The sequence below is a fragment of the Cebus imitator genome, unplaced genomic scaffold (genome assembly GCF_001604975.1).
Source record: "Cebus imitator isolate Cc_AM_T3 unplaced genomic scaffold, Cebus_imitator-1.0 Scaffold55, whole genome shotgun sequence".
In the NCBI taxonomy this organism is placed as follows: Eukaryota; Metazoa; Chordata; class Mammalia; order Primates; family Cebidae; genus Cebus; species Cebus imitator.
Window position 1 is genome coordinate 1,740,706 of NW_016107370.1, and position 21,015 is coordinate 1,761,720.

Below are 21,015 nucleotides of genomic sequence, written 5' to 3' on the forward strand. Positions count from 1 at the left end.
TTGCTCTGTTGCCCAGGCTGGAGTGCAATGGCAAGATCTTGGCTCACTACAACCTCCGCCTCCCTGTTTCAAGCAATTCTCCTGCCTCAGCCTCCTGAGTAGCTGGGATTACAGGTGCATGCTGCCATACCCGGCTAAATTTTTATATTTTTGGTAGAGATGGGGTTTCATCATGTTGGCCAGGCTGGTCTTGAACCCCCTGACCTCAAGTGATCCGCCCACGTCAGCCTCCCAAAGTACTGGGATTACAGGTGTGAGCCAGTGTGCCCAGCCAGAATTTGCATCTTATAAAGGTCCCTGATGATGCTGATACAGGACCATACTTTGAGAACCACTGTGGTGGAGGTTTAGGAAGAGACAGAGAAAAATCTCAGATTTCAAGGCTGTCTGATGCTGAAGGTCTTGGCCTAGCTCAGCTAAGCTGCTCTTCAGGGCTGACGTTCTGTGATTGTTAAACAGGTGACTAAATGTGTACCTGTGTCAGACTACTCTTATTATCATTAAACAATTCTTGACTGCTTACTTTATTAAAATATCATAAGAGTTTCCAGGAGCTTCGGACTTCTGATCTACATACAGCAAAACTTCATTACACATAACTCACTAAGTCACTCAGTGAAAAGCTTGAATTACAGCATAGTTTAACTAAATGCCCTTTCAACTAGGCATTTGACAATAATTTCAACTAGTCTCCTACAAAAGTGTTTCACAGCAAAGCTTTCACTGATGTTGCTTTGCAAAATGAATTTAATGAATAATTATCATATAAGGGTTATCACATCGCTGATATGTAACTATCTTGGGTATGATTTAAACTGTTGAGTCAACTGAACATGTACCTTCCTCTCCCCCTTCCTCCAACAAATAAATCTTACTTGTATTTTTATACTGTGTCCATTCTTCTGAAATAGCTATGTGTATTCTCGACATCTAATTTTAGACATATAACTAATATGTTACAATTTTCAACTGCCAGTTATTTAAATGCTGCCCCTCTCCCTGACACAAATAAATCTTATTTACATATCATTTGCTTCATAAGTATTTCGCCATCCTGCAGTCACCGTGATCACCGTCCCCAGCTAGTCTCTGATCTGTGATAATTGTCCACAGTTAGTCTTTGATCATATGTTCTTCTGTCTGGAGGAACTAATGCCCTTCCAACTCTGTCCAGCCTTCAGGGTACAATTTAGGCCCCTTCTTTTCTCTTAGGCGTGCTTCAGCCACTGTAACTTTCTTGACCTTCTCCCTTATCCAAAGTCCCTTACCGCTTAGAACCTCAGGAGTAAAGGGACCTCAGAGAACAACCTGGCCACCACACTGCTCTCTGATTAAATGTGTCTACAGTGTGCCACACCAAGGAACTCCCACACTCTGAATGAACAGCCCAACGATCAGGAGCTTTGAATCAATTCTTGGCACCTAACACTTTGTGAAGAGTCTGCTAAACTCCCTCTATCAGGAATTCCAGAAGACTGGGAACAGGTCATCCTTGGAGGCATGGAATATAGTATTTAACCACCTTTCTACCTGAGTGTACATACCTGCAAAGGGTAATGTCGATATTAACCAGGAATGATTATGGTTTTCACATTTAAAATAATAATAATATAAAGTACACAATTTATTATGCAGGAAAAATCATGCCTTTATAATCAGCCTTCACAAAGTTTCCTTACCCTCTGCACCCACCATTCCTAGTCCTAGAAAATTATTTCTCTTTGCTCTTGGCTCATCCGTAGGCCCTTTGACAAAAGTCTCTGGAAAACTACTGAACTACATACATCAACAATACAGAAGTCCTAATGTCCAAAACCTTGCTTGTTACTTTTTTGTTTGTATAATTTATCTCCTTAACTAGATCATTGGCTTCTAGAAAACATTGCCCTTTGGCAGCTGTACCTGAATGGAGTTTGGATCCAGAAGCCCAAGTCTCCTTCTCAATGTCTGCTGGGTTCCCCAGGACACATGTAAATGGAAGAGGGGCAGAGTACACAGAAGACACTGCTGGAAAGTGTGCTCTCTTTACCACTGGCTGAGTCATCTGCTGAAATATTTATAATGGACTTCTACTTCGGTAAAATGGGTTGGACTAACGAGGAAGCACCCTTACCCCAACGCTAAGAGCAGAGCTGGCCTCGTCATCTGTCTCCACACGTCCTGTCTTCTAGGTGCCACCCTGATCCCTCATTGCCTTTCAGCTGCAGGTCTAAATCCCCACCCCACCCCTCGTCTAGTTGACTTCGGTTCCAAGGACCTAAGGCTGGAGTAGGGTTTTCACAAATAAGGCAGCAGGAATGTAATGCAACCTAAGAAGCAGACTGAGAAAGCATCTATACAGAAGAACAGACATAAAAAAACAAAAGAAAAAAAGAGGAAAAAAAAAAAAAAAAAAAAAAAAAAAGAAAAAAGCTGAAGTCGGTCAGAATTCATCGGGGAATGATGTATGTCTACCACCTCAGTGGTCCTTTAAAGGTAAACAGGCTTATTTTTCTTGCACCAGCCTATGGTCTCTTCATTGGGTCACTCTCAACAGCCCTGTCTTTTTATAACTCTGGCTGGACAGGTCGGCTCTGAACTGCTCCTGGACAGGGAGAGGAATTCAAATGGGGGTTGGGGATGGAGTAGGGGCGCGGGGGAGCAGTGCCTATGTTAGAAACTGGTAGGAAGGCCCGGCGCAGTGGCTCACGCCTGTAATTCCAGCACTTTGAGAGACTGAAGTGGGTGGCTCAGCTGAGGTCAGGAGTTCGAGACCAGCCTGACCAATATGGTGAAACCCCATCTGTACTAAAAATACAAAAGTTAGTCAGGCATGGTGGCATGTGCCTATAGTCCCAGCTACTCAGGAGGTTGAGGCAAGAGAATTGCTTGAACCTGGGAGACGGAGTTTGCAGTGAGCCAAGATCGTGCCACTGCGCTTCAGCCTGGGTAATACAGCAAAAGTCCCGTTTCGGAAAAAAAAAAAAAAGCAGCAGCAGCTGGTAGGAGCTGGATGCCTGGAAGAATAAAGAGCCTTTCTCCCTTAGGAGTGAGCCTAACGGATCGTCTTCACTCCCTTTCTTCTGGGCCCTCTACTGGTCTTTGCTTCTCTTGTTTTTCACATTCTGACTGCATAAACATACATGACAATACATAGAGAATGTGGCCCCTTGACTCTCACCAGAAGCCCCTCCCCCACCATGCCTCTGATTTCTTCAATGATATATGTTAAGTACTTTTTCTCCAAAGGTGAAATGATCCTGGTCTTTCTCAAGAGCAATGATTTTGAGCCTTAAGCACATTTTAGAATCAGCTGAGGAATCAGAAAAAAAAAAATCTCAGTGACCAGGCAGCACCTCCATGCCAATTAACTAAGAATCCTGGGTATAAGACCCAGACTTGAGTGTAATTTTTTACTTGTTTATTTTTATGGGTACATAGCAGGTATCTATATTTATGGGACACATGAGCTATTTGGATATAGGCAGACAATGTATAATCATCACACCGGAGGAAATGGGGTGTCCATCACCTCATGCATTTCTCATGGCTTTGTATTACAAACATTCCAAGTATGCTTTTAGTTATTTTTAAGTGTACAATGAATTATTTTTTACTTTAGCCACAGATCTGAGTATATTTTAAAACTCCCCAATTGATTCTAATATGCAGTCAAGGCTGAGCCAGCTCCCCTGGAGATGGCCCATCCCTTCTCAAGCCTGGCTGTACATCAGACTCATCTGAGGAAATTTTAAAACCACTGTTGCCTGTGCCCCACCCAGACTAATTAAAATCACTGTCTCTGAGGACTGCAGCCAAGCTATCGGTCTGATTCTTTTCGTGTGTGTGGTAAACTATACATAACATAAAATTTACCTTTGAGCTATTTTTGAGTGTGCAAATCAGTGGCCTGACGTCCATTCACAGTGTGTGCAGTCATGACCACCAGCCAGCCCCAGAACTTCATCATCGCAAACAGAAACTCTGTACCCATTAACCGATACCTCCCCATTCCCTTCTCCCACTAGCCCTGCCAATCACTATTCTACTTCCTGTCTGTATGAATTTGACCATGCGAAGTACCTCCTATAAGTGAAGTTGGACAATATTTGTCCTTTTGTGCCTTATTTCACTTAGCACAATACTTTCTAGGTTTATCCTTGCTGAACATGTCTGAGAATATCATTCCTTTTTTATGGGCCAGACATAAAGGCTCGTGCCTATAATCCTAGGTGTGGAAGGGATCATATGGTTTTGGGAGACCGAAGTGGGAGGATGGTTTGAGCACAGGAGGAGTTCGAGACTAGCCTGGGCAACAAAGGGAGACCCCATCTCCAAAAATAAAAAAAAGGCTGGGTGCGGTGGCTCATGCCTGTAAACCCAGCACTTTGGAAGGCTAAGGTGGGCAGACCACTTGAGGCTACAAGTTTGAGACCAGCCTGGCCAGCATGGCGAAACCCCATCTCTACTAAAAAATACAAAAATCATCTGAGTGTAGTGGTTCACGTCTGTAATTCTAGTTACTCCGAAGGCTGAGGCATGACAATTGCTTGAACCCAGGAGGCAGAGGTTGCAATTAGTCAAGGTGGCGCCACTGCACTCCAGCCTGGGAGACAGAGTGAGACCCTGTCTCAAAACAAAAACAAAACAAAAAATAAAAACAACAAATAGACACTTTTTATTTATTAATTTTTAATTTTTTTTTTTTGAGATGGAGTTTTGCTCCTGTTGCCCAGGCTTGAGTGCAATGGCACGATCTCGATTCACTGCAACCTCTGCCTCCTGGGTTCAAGCGATTCTCCTGCCCCAGCCTCCTGAGTAGCTGGGACTACAGGCATCTGCCACCACGACTGGCTAATTTTGTATTTTCAGTAGAGATAGGGTTGCTCCATGTTGTTCAGGCTGGTCTCAAACTCCTGACCTTAAGTGATCCACCCACCTTGGCCTCTCAAAGTGCTGGGATTAAAGGCATCAGCCACCATGTCCAGAGGAGACCTTTATTTTTAAAAAAAGAAAAAAAAGAATGTCATTCCTTTTCATGGCTGAATATTATTCCATTGCAAGGATATACTACTTTTTTAAAAGAATTTTCAATTATTTGGGGTATGTACCTAGCTAGCAGTGGCATTGTTGGATCATATGGTAATTCTATGCTTAGCTTTTTGAGGAATTCTTTTTCCCTCGTGTAACTCTTAGATGTGGCCAAGGGAGAGGAAGAAACACTGATATGACCAGCATTCCTCTTAAAACCTAAGAGTGTACTGATTGGTAGTTGCTAAACATGACTGAATAAATTTCTTCATAAACTACATGATAGCCCCAATGCATTTGTTATTGTCACACATTTAAAAACTATTGTGTGAATTAATACAGTTTATTACCCTGTTGAAAATCCCGTTTTCCATTAGAAATAACATCCCAATTGAAGTTTCTACTCGCAGTTGAAATATCCCCTGTGATAATCTAAGTATCAGAGTTTCTAAATGATTTGCTTTGTAGATAATAAATTAGGCCTGATTCAAGACTTGTTCTATCACAATGCTATCTTTATCATAATGCCCGATGTTATTCCTCTTGTAATACCAATGCTCAGCTAGCTTCTCTTGAATAGGAAGGCGAAGCTGGCTATATCCATAGGAGCAAATACATATAAATGTCCTCCATCTCATAAAGCAAGGCTAAACTATCCTTTTTTTTAATCAAGCCCCCAAATTTCTACCTGAAAATTAACTGCAAGGATGCTTTACTACGTGATAATATGCCCTTCCTATCCAAGCGGTGCCTGCTTTAAGATGTCAACCACCTTTTTCAAGGCACTATCACTTTTTCTGCAAATTGGACAGTTTCTTCAGAATTTACAACTTCTGTTTCAATGTAGAAGCCAGGTGGGATGCTCCATGTAGAGACAGGGATGCGCAGAGAGAGACAGAAATACATGCAGTCCCCCTATCAAGGTTCTTCAATCTCAGACCTCAATGTACACAAATCTGTAAAAATGCATACATGCATAAACACATATCAAATACAGAAATCCCACCGTGAATTTTAGGAGAAAAAAAAGAAAGAAAAATTTGACAACCAGTCTGAGCAATAGTGAAAACCACTGTTGTCTCAAATAATTGATCGACCTCTTCCCTTTTTATTGTTGCTGTACTATTTTTTAAAAACGTGTCTGAAGTTTTACAACCATTTCTGGATGTGGAGAGAAACAATAGTGGTTTGCGGCATCAGCCGGGGTAGGTCGGGGGGTAGGAAGAGCAGAGGAGAGTCAGTGCTGCCTGGACAGTTGACTGAACTGAGAGGAGACGGGGCAGCGCCTGCGTTTGGAGATCTACTAGATACATTCTAAGATAGCACTTTCTAAAGGAAAATCCGCAGGACACTAGTTTTGGGACACACTTAGCAAAAACAGACCCAGTAAGTAAGTGTGGAGACACTCTATATACCGGTGAAGCCACAACATATTGCAGTTTATTAAAGGCTCTGAGACATACAGAAAAGAAGCCTGAAAACGTTAACACAGGGTTTACCAAATTAGTTTTGCCATGGAGCTCTTTTTTAAAATAAGGCATTAATAATGTGTTTCAAGGAACTGGTGTTCCCCAGGACATAGCCTGGGGAATTTTGCCCTTAGAGCAACTAGACACTCTTGCAACCATTGTTCATATATTCCTGGACCTTCAAACCCTATTATAATAATTATTATTATCTTGAATGGAGTTTGGCTCTTGTTGCTCAGGCTGGAGTGTAATGGTGCCATCTCATCTCAGGTCGCTGTAACCTCTGCCTCCCAGGTTCAAGCGATTCTCCTGCCTCAGCCTCCCAAGTAGCTGGGGTTACAAGCATGCACCACTACGCCTGGCTAACTTTTTGTGTTTTTAGTAGAGACAGAGTTTTATTATGTTGGCCAGGCTGGGCTTGAACTCCTGGCCTCAAGTGATCCATCCGCCTCGGCCTCCCAAAGTGCTGGGATTACAGACATGAGACACCGCACCCAGCCCTTCAAATTCTATTCAATCCTCCTAGTGTTCCAAGCCCTCATTCAACCACAGATTCTCACAACTCTCATTTCCTTTTATTAGCCACTTTTCTTTCCAAAACAATGTGTATCCCATCCCTTAAATGCCGCCTGTTAAAATCTACCTCCTGCACATTTGACCCTTCAAATTTCCTCCACTTGGAACATATCCATCACTTCCTTCAAGATCCAGCCCTAAACTCTGACTATAGGAAGCCTTTTCTGAAGAGGTCCACTTACATGGAATGTTCAGTTATTTAAATTCTGCTTTATTTAATCCTAGTTTATCACAGAGAAGCTGCTAATGATTGATACAGTAACATGAATTTTCTCTTGGGAATAATTTGTCATCCCTGCTTTTCACTCTTACTCATTTAACAACAAGGCTAAATCTTCTAATACCATTGCCCTCTCTACTGCACGTTTACTATATTCCATACACCAAAACTGTTCGTTTCATTTCCTTCTGACTAAACAAGTAGAATGTCGAATAACACATTCGTAAGTTGGTCAAGGCAGGTGGATCACTGAGGTGAGGAGTTCGAGACCAGCCTGACCAACATGGTGAAACCCCGTTTCTACTAAAAATACAAAAAATAGCCAGGCATGGCAGCTATAGTCCCAGCTACTCGGGAGGCTGAGGCAGGAGAATCACTTAAACCCAGGAGGCTGAGATTGCACCATTGCACTCCAGCTTGGGCAAGAAGAGTGAAACTCCATTTCAAAAAAATAAAAGTTTAAGCATTCTTTAAAGCATTGTGATTCATACAACCGGATACGACCACAGACTAGTGAAAAATAATCCCAAATATTTGTTCAGTGTGTCCCTCCTCTCCATGCCCAGTGTTGTGGCTCTTGGCAGAGGCCTTTTTTCCCATCTACATTATTAGAATACTTCTTGGATTCCAGCCTTTCCCCTCCCTACATTGCTGCCCGAGAGATGTTTCAAAAACCCAAAAGTGAAATTGCCATCCTGCTTAAAATATTTCAATTACTCTCCATCACTTAAAGCAGAGTTTCTCAAACTGTAAACATTTAACAGCGTTAGGGGTTTTGACATATCCACACACCACCTGTACTTGTGGGTATTTAATACACTTTCTTAAAATCAAATTTTAACAAGTAAATTTAACATGGTCCTAATCAATACTATTGATTGAAATGGCAGTTTTGACTGGCAGCTATTTTTCTTTTCTGAATTAATGTGTAACTACTAAGATAAAAATGTTCATCCATGTACGACTTAAAAGCATCTTGTATAACACTAGTGGGGCATAGATGGCTCTGTGGTAGACATGTATCTACAGAATAAAATCTCAGAATTTTGGCATGACATCATCTGGTCTTCGCTGCCTTTTACATCTTGGTCTCTGTCCCTTTTCCATCAGTATCCCCAGCAATCCTGAAGCAACTGCAGTTCTCCAACCTCGCTGTGATGTTTCTGGCTCTGTGCTTTTACAGGATGGTATTCTTTCTACCCTGTTTCCCAAGCCATCTCCTCTCATCTTTTCACACGGACCGAAGGGCTCTCTCTTGGATCTATATACTTCTTGCTATCCAAAGAGCACTCACTACTCCCATTCTATGTCTTAAGCAGACATTGGGTTTGGTCAACACTATATTCTGCAAACTCTAAGGGAAAACTGGTCAAGACTAAACTGCGGTGTGGGAATCCTGACTAGCTCATCTGCCTGGGTTGTCTTCGTCTTTGTCTCATGGCTATGCTATTTTACAACTCTGAGATAGGAATGAACTTGTGGAAAACTGATAGTGATGCAAGTGAATCTTGTTTATAATTAAATGAATTCTGTCAGGTATAGATTCAATTGAACTCCCTCGGCTACTGTCAAGGAAGCCAGTTTTGCATCTAAGAAGCAACTTCATTTCTTTTTTTTTCTTTTTTCTTTTTTTTTTTTTTAAGACGGAGTTTTGCTCTTATTGCCCAGGCTGGAGTGCAATGCCGATCTTGGCTCACTGCAACCTCCGCCTCCTGGGTTCAAGCAATTCTCCTGCCTCAGCCTCCCGAGTAGCTGGGACTACAGGCGCATGCCGCCAAGTCTAGCTAATTGTTTGTATTTTTAGTAGAAACAAGGTTTCACCATGTTGGCCAGGCTGGTCTTGAATTCCTGACCTCAGGTGATCACCCACCTCAACCTCCCAAAGTGCTGGGATTACAGGTGTGAGCCACTGCGCCTGGCCCAGCAACTTCATTTCAATGGGCCGACATATTAATCTGGTCTTTGGATTCTCCTCTGAATTAATTGTAACACCTTTCTGATTCTCTAGTTAGTTAATAAGTTAAAATCTCTGATACGTGTTCATTGTATATTTGTTGCATCATGATTTAAACTTTCTTTTAGAAGCTATTATTAAAGCTGGGTGTGGTGGCTCATGCCTGTAATCCCAGCACTTTGAGAGGCCGAGGTGGGTGAATCACCTGAGGTCAAGAGTTCAAGACCAGCCTGGGCAACATGGTGAAACCCCATCTGTACTAAAAATACAAAAAATTAGCTGGGCTTGGTGGTGCACACCTGTAATCCCAGGTACTCAGGAGGCTGAGGCAGGAGAATCACTTGAACCCGGGAGGCGGAGTTTGCAGTGAGCTGAGATCCACACCATTGCACTCTAGCCAGGGCAAAAAGGATGAAACTCTGTCTCAAAATAAATTAATTAAATAAAAACTATTCTTTAACAGTATGTATTTGATACAGGGCCTGGTGCCCCATGAATATGTGTTAATGATGGAATGAATGATTGATTGAGCGAATGAATAAATTTAGATAAGTAGGTGTAGTCTTTCCATGGTCAGCATCAAGTATTTAGGTCTAGATGATTCATCATGAAGGAAGGGTGTGGTATGACGCTTAGCTACTATTGCAAAGTTGAAATCAAAATGAGAAAACTTCCCTAATCCTTTGGAAGACGGTGGCAAGAATGGGCTGCAGGGGATGTGCTGAGCTGTGTCTGTGGGTCACCTGAGTGGCCCCTACAGAGGCTGAGTCAGAAAGGTCACAAAGTGGGCTGAGCATGGAATGAGGGATGGGAGACAATGAATGTCATTTAAGCCACATAATTCCTGCTTCCTTTCCTCCATTGTACACAGATCCAGGGACCACAGATTTTCTTCTGCACTGGGTCTTTTAAACCCTGTCCATAAATGAAATAATATGTCATTCTGGCATTTTCTTTTTTTAGTTGGAGTATCATCTTCAGTTAAATTGTATAAAGGAAAAAATCCCATGAGTCAGTTTCCAGATCTATGAGTATTTTGAAGATTACATCAGTGGAGTTCCATGTATTGAAACCACAAACTTGTCTGGATTTACAAAGATCTATCTCACTTTGGACTAATGAGGAAGAACTCTCAAGGCCATTATCTATAGACGTGCATGAACTTTTAAGGAACATTTAAAAACCAGATCTTTACCCCCAAGTTTTCTCCTATCTTTATACAAACATAATGATTAATATAGAAAAGGAAGCTGAATTACTATTTATGTTTTCCCAAAATTGATGTAGCAATTTGAAGACTACTAATATGCAATGCACATACTTTTCCCTGACACTATATAGTACTATTAGGTACTATACTATTTTCCACTTTTTACAGGTGTGGAAACTGAAGCTCAGAGAGGTTAAGTAACTCCCTAAGGCCCCCCACTAGTAAGGGGCAGCAGCAGTAGCAAGTTTCCAATTCAGAACTTTAAGGTCACATTCTACTACACCATTATGCCCATAAGAGAACCAGAGGAGTGAAATGATGTAATGGAAATATAGACATTTGGTTGAGGGAAGACAAGGCCAGTCAAAAAATGTAATGTCAGTTTGGGTAGAGGATGGAGGGTGGTGGGTAGAGTGATCGGATACATTATAAAATCGCTAGGTGGAAAAAAAGGTAGGGTAAATGAGGGAGCCAGTCACTTGGGAAGCGGCAAGGCGGGGCGGGAGGTTTTGACCTCCTCTACAACTGGAGGTCAAAACAGTGCCCAGCTGAGCTATACTGGCTAAGAGTAAATAACACCGGCACCCATTTAACTCTTAGCCACACATGAGAAGGCACATAAGCAACAATTTACATGTTTGTGCTTTTCTAAGAAGTCTAACTTAGAAGACATCTGTTGAATTTAAGTTAAAAGGTAGGATTCCAGTAAAGACCAGAAGACTTGATTTCCATAACTGGCACATGCAGGTAATAGATGCTCAGAAAATACACGATCAATGATTGAGGACAAAACAGGAAGGTGCCTGAAGTGACTGGGAAAGGCTTACCAAGTCAAACTGAGTATGAGATGGCATTTCTAAGTGTAAGGGTAATAGCATTTACTGAGTATCTACCAGGTACCAGTGACCAAGTTAAGTGCTTCACATACATCAACTCCTTTAATTCTAATAACAACCCTGTATAAACTGTAATTTCAGTCCCATGTTAACAGATGAAGCGGAGAAATTATTCAAGCTCATAGCACTTAAACCCAGCAGATCTTTCCAGGTCCAAAGGTCATGCTCTTGGCCATTGCACTGCAGTCTGAATTCGGAATTTATGCTACAGTGAAGTTTAATGACTGCTTGTGCTGGAATGTGGTGGAAACTGAAAGGCGCACCTAACTCGCCAACATGTATAAGAATTTAGGTATCCAGGCCGGGCGTAGTGGCTCACACCTGCAATCTCAGCACTTTGGGAGGCCGAGGCAGGTGGATCACGAGGTCAGTTCAAGACCAGCCTGGCCAAGATGGGGAAACGCCCTCTCTACTAAAAATATAAAAATTAGCCAGGTGTGGTGGTGGGTGCCCGTAATCCCACCTACTCAGGAGGCTGAGGCAGAAAATTGCTTGAACCCAGGAGGCAGAGGTTGAAGTGAGCCGAGATCGCGTCGTTGCACTCCAACCTGGGCAACAGAGCGAGACCCGGTCTCACAACAACAGCAAAAGAATTTAGGTATCTAAATTATTGTCCAGAAAATCCTGCTGTCTTGGGTGATGAAAAGCTAATGGCAACAGAAATTGGGCCAGAAAGCCTTGAATAGGGGGCTACCTGGCTGGTCACATTTCATAAGTTGCTTTCTTTTTGTCCCAAACTAACCCACAGTTTTCAAAGGCGTAACAGCCTTGGATGTTGCTAGATTGGCAGAGAGAGCTCAGGTGTCGTCCATTCCGGATCATTCCGGGGAAGGGCATCCTCAACAGGGTTGCCTGCTTTGATGACGAAGATTGCGGGCGGCAGTCTGACTCGGTGTAAACCAGATGATTCCTGATGAAAACAATCATCTCCAAGATGATTAGCCTTAAATATATCACAGCTTCGTTTGCAAAGTAGTAATTTTTTTTAAAGTCTAGGCAAAGATTTTGGCCAAGTCCAACTCAAGTATCAGGATCTCCAGCACTACTTCCCTCTAGCAATGCCATACACATCTAACCCTAAAACGAGGAAGCGTCCGCCTGAGGTTCCCCACTGCAGGAGGCTGGTGGGTCGCCGGACACAGGCAAGTCCCGGAGTCAGGGGAGAGCGGCCGCCGGAGCCTGTGGGCGGGGCCGGCGACGGAGAACCGCTTGCCCTGCTCGCTGGCGTGAGCACGCAGGCCGCCTCCCGCGGTCTCGGGAAGCCCAGACGCCGCAGGCTTCCTCGCCGTAGAGGAGCTGCCGGGGCGTAGTTCCTCCACCGCTTCCTCCTCCAGCTGCACCCACCCGTCCCTTCCTGCTCGGCAGGACCTCCCCACCTCCGGGGTTTGAAGCGCGCGCCGCGGCCAGCCCGGGGCCGCGGGGAAGGGCGAGGGAGGCGCGCGGCCGCACGCACGCGCACAGTGGGCGGCTCGCCCCGCCCCTCTGGGCCAGGCCCAGCTCCCCGGCGCCCGCCCCTCTGGGCGGGGGGAGCGGCAGGCTGGGCCGGCTACCCTAGGTAAACCTGTCTCGTTGGGGCGGGGAGCCGAGCTTCCTCCTCGAGGCCCGTGCCGCGCCGCCAGATTTGTTCTTCCGCCCCTGCCTCCGCGATTCGGAGGCTAGCGGAAGGTGCCCCGGGGCCGAGGACCGTGACGGGGCGGGCGGGAGCCGCGGCCGTCCGGGGTGGCCGGCGCGGGCCATGTCGCTGCCGGGAGACCCGCTGCAGGCCCCGCTGCCCCCGGCCATCCCCGCGGGGCCGCTCCCTCCTCCGGCCGGCGCGACCCTCAACCGCCTGCGGGAGCCGCTGCTGCGGAGGCTCAGCGAGCGCCTGGACCGGGCGCCCGAGGGCCGGGGCTGGAGGCGGCTGGCGGAGCTGGCGGGGAGTCGCGGGCGCCTCCGCCTCAGGTGAGCTCGGGACCGCGGCGGGCCGGGCGCGCGGGCGGAGCGAAAAGGGCTCGGGCGGGGAGGCGGGGGCGCCGGCGGCGTGAGTGAACGGAGGTGTTCGGGGGCCTGGGTCACTGAGACGAAGCGGAACCCAGCAGCGCTCCGGAACGCCTGGGGTTCGAGAGCGGGTCCCGGGGCTCCGGAGGGCGGAGGCAGAAGTGGCCCAGCGCCTGCCTCACTCCCTGTTCCCACTCCCGCCCCGGGTGAAAGGGAGAAGTCGAGGTCGACCCGGGAGGGCAGTGAGAGAAGGAAAGCCGTCAGGAGACTCTTGGAACGGGGCAGTCCTCCAGAGGACTTAGAATGCAATAGAATGGGATGTGGACTCAGCCCTGGGAGACCTAAGGAAGGTTAGGAAGAAGCTCAGGCGAGGAGGTGATGAGAGCGGAGGGTGGGGTGCAGGAATTCGTGAACGTTTTACAAGGTATTGGGAAAGACCAACGCCGGACTCATCATCTCCCTCCATCAAACCAGGTTACCACGTTCTCTTCCTGACTTCACCATGAACATGAAACTCGAAGTAAAACTATTTTCCTTGTCAGGCGTGGAATGGCTGTTAGGGTTCCTGAAGTTTTTGGTCTCGAGACTCCTTTACTCTCTGAAGAATTATTGAGGACCCCAGAGAGCTCTTATGTGGGTTAGAGATATTACATACATGTAATATATACGGATATTTACCATCTTTGAAATTAAAGCTAAGACATTTTAAAAATATCAATTTATTTGAAAAGAATAACCCATTACAGGATAACAGAAATAATACTTTTGTGGGAAAACAAATTTTACGAAACCAAAAAGTTAATTAGAAAAGTGGCATTGGTTTTCATTTGGAAGATCTCTTTAATGTCTTGGCTTAATCACAGAACTGGATTCTTTTATGTGCTTCTGCATTCGGCCTGTTGCACTATTACAGGTCCCAGGACACTGGAAACTCCAGTGTTCACTCCTGAAAGAATGAATGAAAAAGCTAAATAAAGTCTTACTATGATTATGAAAAATCGTTCTGACCTTGTGAACCCCTCGAAAAGGTCTCAGGAACTGCATTAGGGGTTCCCATTACTCTCTACCATTGTTATAATTTTGGCCTGCCTTTGAACCCCTTAGCATCTGTTAAACTTCTCAAATGACTAAGATTTGTCTTATTTGTACACATCTTTATAAATGCCTTAAGAGCAGAAACTGTTGTTAATATTCTGTGATGCCTAGAAGTTAGTAAATATTTGATGAGAGGGAAGTCATTCATTCAAAATTGTATTAAGTGCCTGTTATTTGCTAAAATCTAGATTTTAACTCATGGGTAAGACCAAGAGGGTGAGAAGGAAACCTTTTTTAGTTTAAATGCTTATTCTATTTAAGAAAATCTAGATTGCTAGATTTTAGCAAATAATAAGCACTTAATACAATTTTGAATGAATGACTTCCCTCTCATCAAATAATTTTAGAAGATAAACTAACAAATATTCAGTTCCTATTCCTAAGGGTTTATCTAGCAATGGACTATGATTTGGGGACATTTACAATAACACATTAAATGCTATGTTGGGTATGAATGATAATGATTTTTATCATTTATTGAGCATACAGTATGTATCATAAAATGTACTAAATGTTTACATGCCTCTTCTTTATTCCTCTTATTTTTGCATTATCTTTCTGCTAACTGCCCCCCGCCTCGCCCCACAGAGTCTTGCCCTGTTGCCCAGGTTGAAATGCAGTGGCTCGATCTTGGTTCACTGCAACCTCCGCCTCCCAGGTTCAAGCAATTCTCCTGCCTCAGCCTCCTGAGTAGCTGGGATTACATGTGTGTGCCACCACTCCCCGCTAATCTTTTTGTATTTTTAGTAGAGACGGGGCTTTGCCAGGTTAGCCAGGGTGGTCTTAAACTCCTGACCTCAGGTGATCCACCTGCCTCAGCCTCCCAAAGTGCTGGGATTACAGGTGTGAGCCATGGTGCCCAGCCACATTCTTTTCTTTCTTTCTTTCTTTCTTTCTTTCTTTTTTTTTTTTAATAGAGATGGGGTTTCACCATGTTGGCCAGGCTGGTCCCAAACTCCTGACCTTCGGTGATCTGTCTGCCTTGGCCTCCCAAAGTGCTGGGATTACAGGCATGAGCCACGGCGCCTGACCAACATGTTATTTTCTTAGACCCTCCCAACAACTCTGAGTTTCAGAGTTTGAGATTGAGGTAAAGGGTAATAGTGATTTGGGATTATTGCTCATGAAAAGGAGTAATGATGTGACGAGGGAATAGCTGGTAACATCTAGCAGAGAGATGGCATAATTTTTTTCTCTTCTATCTAGGAAAAACATGTTGGGCTTTTGGCTATGGAAAAAAAAATCCAAAATACTGTTATGCTAGGCCCATAAATTTCTGAATTTCTGGACCTACCATAATGTAAAAAGTTGTCTTTGGGGCAGTTGTCCAAAGTATTATGGTATTAACAAGTACTCTAGTTAGGGAAGGTTCTGGGCTTCCTGAAGAAAGCCGAGCATCCTACGTGACCATGCAGGAGCGAGAAGAAAGTCAATGAGACCCTGCCAGGTAGGAAGCGTGGCTGCTGGAATCTAAAAGCAGTGGATACCTGATGTTGGGTATTGTGTTTTCCTCGCCTGCCTTCAGTTTGTTTTTTGTTAAAGGCTGTGGAATGGTCTTAGCTTTGTTTTGGGAACTAAAGGAGAGATTTGAGGCCACTTTTCTGTGGAGTCACACAGAGACAAGGACAGTTGCCTAGCCAGAGGTGGCAAGCATCTAGGCATGCAGTTGTGGAATCTGGGAGTCTGGAGTGGGAAGTCTGATGAGAGGTAGATGAGTTTCACCCATCTTTCAGTATGGTAAAGGTTAGTTTTGAGGAGGTTGGTTGGGGTGAGAAGGGTTGGAGAATTTGAGAACATTAAGCTCATCCCTATTGAGATCATAAGAATTAAACTGACTCTTTTTTAATAAGCAGCACTGGGAACTTGGAGGCCGGACAGTGAAGCAGGTCAGCTGTGATGCTTACTCTATTTAAGACAAAAAAATAGTTATTTTAAAGTGATTTCATATTGATGGGAGAAGATCTGTGATACTAAAAGCCCTGAAGATATTTTTTCTCTAGTGCCAAAGAAGGGAATTGTGTGAGTGTCTAGTCCACGTGGCTGACAAGTCCCATGAGGCTGAGAGGTGCTTTCTTCAGTCGCTGGATCTGCAGCCTAAAATCTCAGAAGGTTGCCCATTCTGTTTCTTTTTCTTCTCTTCACTTTTTTTTTTTTTCTGACACTTTACATCTTCCCTCAAACTAGGTGAAAATTTAATAATACAAACAAGTAAACCACAAGCAAAAGAGCCTGTTCAAACTCTCTACAAGGGATTGGGAGTAATTGTAAATGTTTTCATTGCCGATAACTCAGAGTAAATCCTTGTTTATAGTTTAGTTTCCTGCAAGCATGTACATTTGGGAATGCATTGTAGTCAAACCCAGCTGTAATTCCATCAAGACTGACCTGGACACCCTTTGCTGTTAGCGTAGATAGGCACAGACTCTGAGGGTCTTGCCCAAGCTATGTAAATTCTTTGGTGGCATGGGACATCTGAGCCCTAAGGATGACAGACCTTACAGGAGGCTCTAAATGCTGCCGAAAATTCTGTTAAGTAGGGAGCTTAGAAATGGGGCTGGACCGAGGAAAACCAGTCATTGCATACCTGCTGAGTAGAGGTGTACTTTTAGCTGCAGAAACTCTGCTCTTATGCAGCTTATCATAGGAGTGAGAATGTAAAAGGCTCTAACAAAAGGTTTCCTTCCAGCCTGGGAAACATACGGAGATCCTGTTTGTACAAAAAATAAAAAATTAGCCAGGCATAATGGCACACGCTTTTAGTCCCAGCTACTCTGCAGGCTGAGGCAGGAGGATTGCTTGAGCCCAGGAGTTCGAGACTGCAGTGAGCTACAAGCATGCCACTGTGCTCCAGCTTGGTCGACAGAGTAAGACCTAGTCCCTGAAACAAACTAAAAAGGTTTCCTTCTCACCCTCTTGATCTTATCCTTCAGTCCCATGGCTTTACATTTATTTAGGTTGATTACTCCCAATTTCTATCTCCAGCCCATTTCTCTGCTTTGAACTCCCAGATTCATGTATGTAAACACCTGTTTGCCATCTTCTCTTGAATGGCTAAGAGACATCTTAAATGTAATATGTCCAAAATTTAACACATCTCCCCTTATAAACCTCTTTCTTTCACAGTTTTCTGCACCCTCTGGTTGTTCAGGCCAAAAACTTCCAAGTCACCAGGCATGGTGGCTCATGCCTGTAATCCCAGCACTTTGGGAGGCCAAGGCAGGCGGATCACCTGAGGTCAGGAGTTCAAGACCAGCCTGACCAACCTGGTCAGGAGAAACCTCGTCTCTACTAAAAAAATACAAAAAATTAGCTAGGCGTGGTGGCACATGCCTGTAACCCCAGCTACTCCAGAGGCCGAGGAAGGAGAATCACATGAACCCAGAAGGTGGAGGTTGCGGTGAGCCGAGATCATGCCATTGCACTCCAGTCTGGGTAACAAGAGCAAAACTTCGTCTCAAAAACGAAAACAAAAACTTCGAAGTCATTCCTGACTCCACTTTTACACACACATCATTTTTGTCAGCACCTCCTGCTTACTGTACCTTCACTATATATGTAGGTAGAACCCAGCCTCCACTGCTGGCACACTGGGCCAAGCCACGTTGTCTCTCAGCTGGATTATTCCAGTAGCCACTTAACTTCTCCCTCCTTCACTTTGCTCCCACCCCATATATTGTCTGTTTTCAATATAGCACTAAGAATTATTCTTTTAAAGCATCACATCAGGTCTTACTCCTCCTCTGCTCAAAAGTCTCCTATTGTGGCCAGGCGTGTGGCCTCCCACCTGTAATCCCAGCACTTTGGGAAGCTAGCGTGGGAGAATTACTTAAGCCTAGGACTTCAAAACCAACCTGGGCAACTTAATGAGACCCCCTTAAAAAAAATCAACTCTCCTATTACTTTTCCATCTCAGAGTAAAAACACTATTAACTACCAGTTCACTCTTCATCCTGATACCTTCTTACCTCCAAAGCAAGAAAGCCACACGTACTTTCTTGTCCTTTGGACACAGTAGTCCTTGTACTTGCTGCCTACTCAGGCTGAGATGGTCTCCACAGGTAACCACATGACTTACTCCTTTACTTTGTCAAGTGTTTGTTTGAAAGTCACCTCACTGAGCTCTTCTTTGATCATAATATTTAAAATTACCCCCTATTTCTGCTCAGTGTTAACCTGTCCACCTGCATTACCTTAGTCTTCTCCAAAACACTTATGACCATTGGCTGGGTGCATACACACACACATAACTCTGTGTTTATTTACATTTATCTCTGTTTGTCTCTAGCGTGAAAGATACAGGAAGATAACAGAATTTTGTTTTGTTTGCTGCTGTATCCTCAACACCTAGAAAAAAACGGTGGCCCATTTTAGGTGATTGATAAATCGATCAAATTAATGAATAAAGATTCCAGATAGCAAATGTACCAAGAGGAGAAGCAGAAGAGCCTAAAAGCAGCATTATGGCTTGTCCCCTAAAGTGTGGATATGTTCTATTTGATTATATATTTTTTAAAATGAAGATAAAAGTAGAGATTTTTTTTTTAAAGCAAAGTACATTTGTTTCAGTAGTAAAGCAGTTTTTAAATTAAATCAAAAATTCTAAATTAGGACTTGCAGAAACCACTTCAAAGCACACTCTTACAGGAATGTAACTTAAAAAGGAAAGAAAGAAAAGTTAGGTATGTATAAGCATCATCTCAGCTGAAAGCCAGTACCCTTGCGGAAAATCAGTAAAACAAAAGGAGACGCAGACTCTTCTTTTTCTCCTATGCCTCTTGGAAGAGAAGTTATCTATAGTTTAATTTGATCTTTGTTCTTTTAGGGGAAAGGTAAGCCAAGTGTTTTTAATTTTCTCTTTATCAATATAGACATTAATTAAAGTATCACTTGGTTCCATTTGATGAGATGGCTTCTTAATTTCATGTATCAGACCCTGGTAAACTTCTGAATCATAAAAATTTTGTTTAGCATACAGCATTTTTATTTTTACAGATCTCATTACTTACAAAACTAGTAATCCTTATATTGTTGAATACAGGTTCCTTCACTTGGGCGTTTTGGAAACTAGTAAAATTTTACAAAATGAGAGCACTAATAGGCAACTTTTTATGTTTTCTGTCATCATAGTCACTATTGTTTCTGAAAAGAAAGGACACATGAACACTTAAAAATAGAAAAGACAACTTTAGAATAAAAGACACTTTTATTGTCCTTATTTTTATCATTTTGCCTTGGACCTTAGCTTGTGCTGCCGCACTGGTCTACAGTCCAGAATTTGGGACTGGTTGAGCTATGGTATGATTCCTATTTAGTAAGAATAGCATATTGAATATAATAAAATTGAACTAGGATGCTTAGAAAAGAATACTCAGAAAATACTCAGTAAATCACAGGAGGCTTTAGAGGACATTTTCAGGTTACCAAAATAATAGTTACTCAAAAAAATGTTTTAAGGAAAAGCTAAAATTGTTCCAGAAATAAGCATAGTTAAGAAATTAACTTTAATATTCTTTTAATATTCCCTACATTCCTACTGCATAATAAGAGCTAACCTTTATTGAATATCTGTTACCTGCCCAGCACTGTATTAAGTACTTCTTACATGGACTAGCTATTTAATTCTAACAACCCTATGAGGTAGATAACATTACTAATGGAGTTAATTTGAGTGGATACATATTTTCCATATGAAATAATCAGCATTATCCCTGAATTATAAATCTTGGATGACAGTATAAATGTTATGATAGCATCTTAAGACTGCTCAAAATGAATGAGGATTAATATTTTAAGCAATAAAATAGCTTGCTAACCTGGATTCTGTCACACCCCTGGCACTGTTAGGTTTGACCCCTTGCATCTATTCAGGCTTTCAGCCTTGACAGTGATGATTGAAATTCATTCAGTAATCATTTATGAATAATTGATATGGACAAGACAGAATTTTACATACTGAGGGATTTTATGTCATATTTTATTTAACATGATAGGGTTTCTGTTTTCAAGAAGTTTACTGTAATCTAGTTGGATAAAGAAGCTTTTCCTCATGCCCATAAAGAAAAGCTCACAGTTTTAAGGTGAAATTATGTCAGATAAAACATGAAACAGATCTGCACATGACTTCTTAAGTCCCAAATCCAGGCTGCTACCTGTTTTATATAGCCCAGGATCTAGACTGATTTTTGTATCCTACAAGTTGTAAAATAAAAGCAACAAAGAAGAATGTGTGATAGAGACTCTGTGGCCCAGGATATCTAAAATATATACTTGCTGGCCATTTAGAAAAACAGTTTGCCAACCTTTGGTCTATAAAATAAGTCTAGTTAGGAGACTGTGTCTATAAAGTATGTTTGGTGGACCAGTGTGGTCTAGGAGGACCTTACAGAGAAGCTAAAGTTTATATGGGACTGTAATTCTAACTGGCAGGAAAAGGAGCAGGATCTGCAGATAGATGAGGTGTGAATTCTACAGTATATCATGGCAGATTATCTAAACACTTTGGTTGGCTGTTGTTGGTTATGTTTCTTTGGGAAAGTTTTTGTGCTGTTGATTGCTTGGTTTTACTTTATTCTTTTGTCTCCTCTTAAATGTTTCGTACTTGTATTTTC

The 21,015-nt window shown here is 43.1% G+C and overlaps 2 protein-coding genes across 5 annotated transcripts in view; one reads left to right on the forward strand and one right to left on the reverse strand.

Annotated features, from left to right (window-relative positions):
* The window catches only part of ALPK2 (alpha kinase 2), a 164,320-nt gene extending 162,285 nt beyond the window's left edge, over positions 1-2,035 (reverse strand). The window contains exon 1 of the mRNA XM_037738596.1: positions 1,903-2,035. The gene's annotated coding sequence lies outside the window, so the exon portion shown is untranslated. The remainder of the gene's footprint in view (positions 1-1,902) is intronic.
* Positions 2,036-12,826: 10,791 nt separating this feature from the next.
* The window catches only part of MALT1 (MALT1 paracaspase), a 78,896-nt gene continuing 70,707 nt past the window's right edge, over positions 12,827-21,015 (forward strand). For 3 of the 4 annotated variants that reach the window (XM_017528819.2, XM_017528817.2, XM_017528820.2), the window contains exon 1: positions 12,849-13,276. In XM_017528819.2, coding sequence (XP_017384308.1) covers positions 13,071-13,276 — 206 coding nt within the window. In that variant the 5' untranslated portion in view covers positions 12,849-13,070. Of the gene's footprint in view, positions 13,277-21,015 lie in introns of all 4 variants that reach the window. The other variant, XM_017528816.2, reaches the window with a different exon arrangement.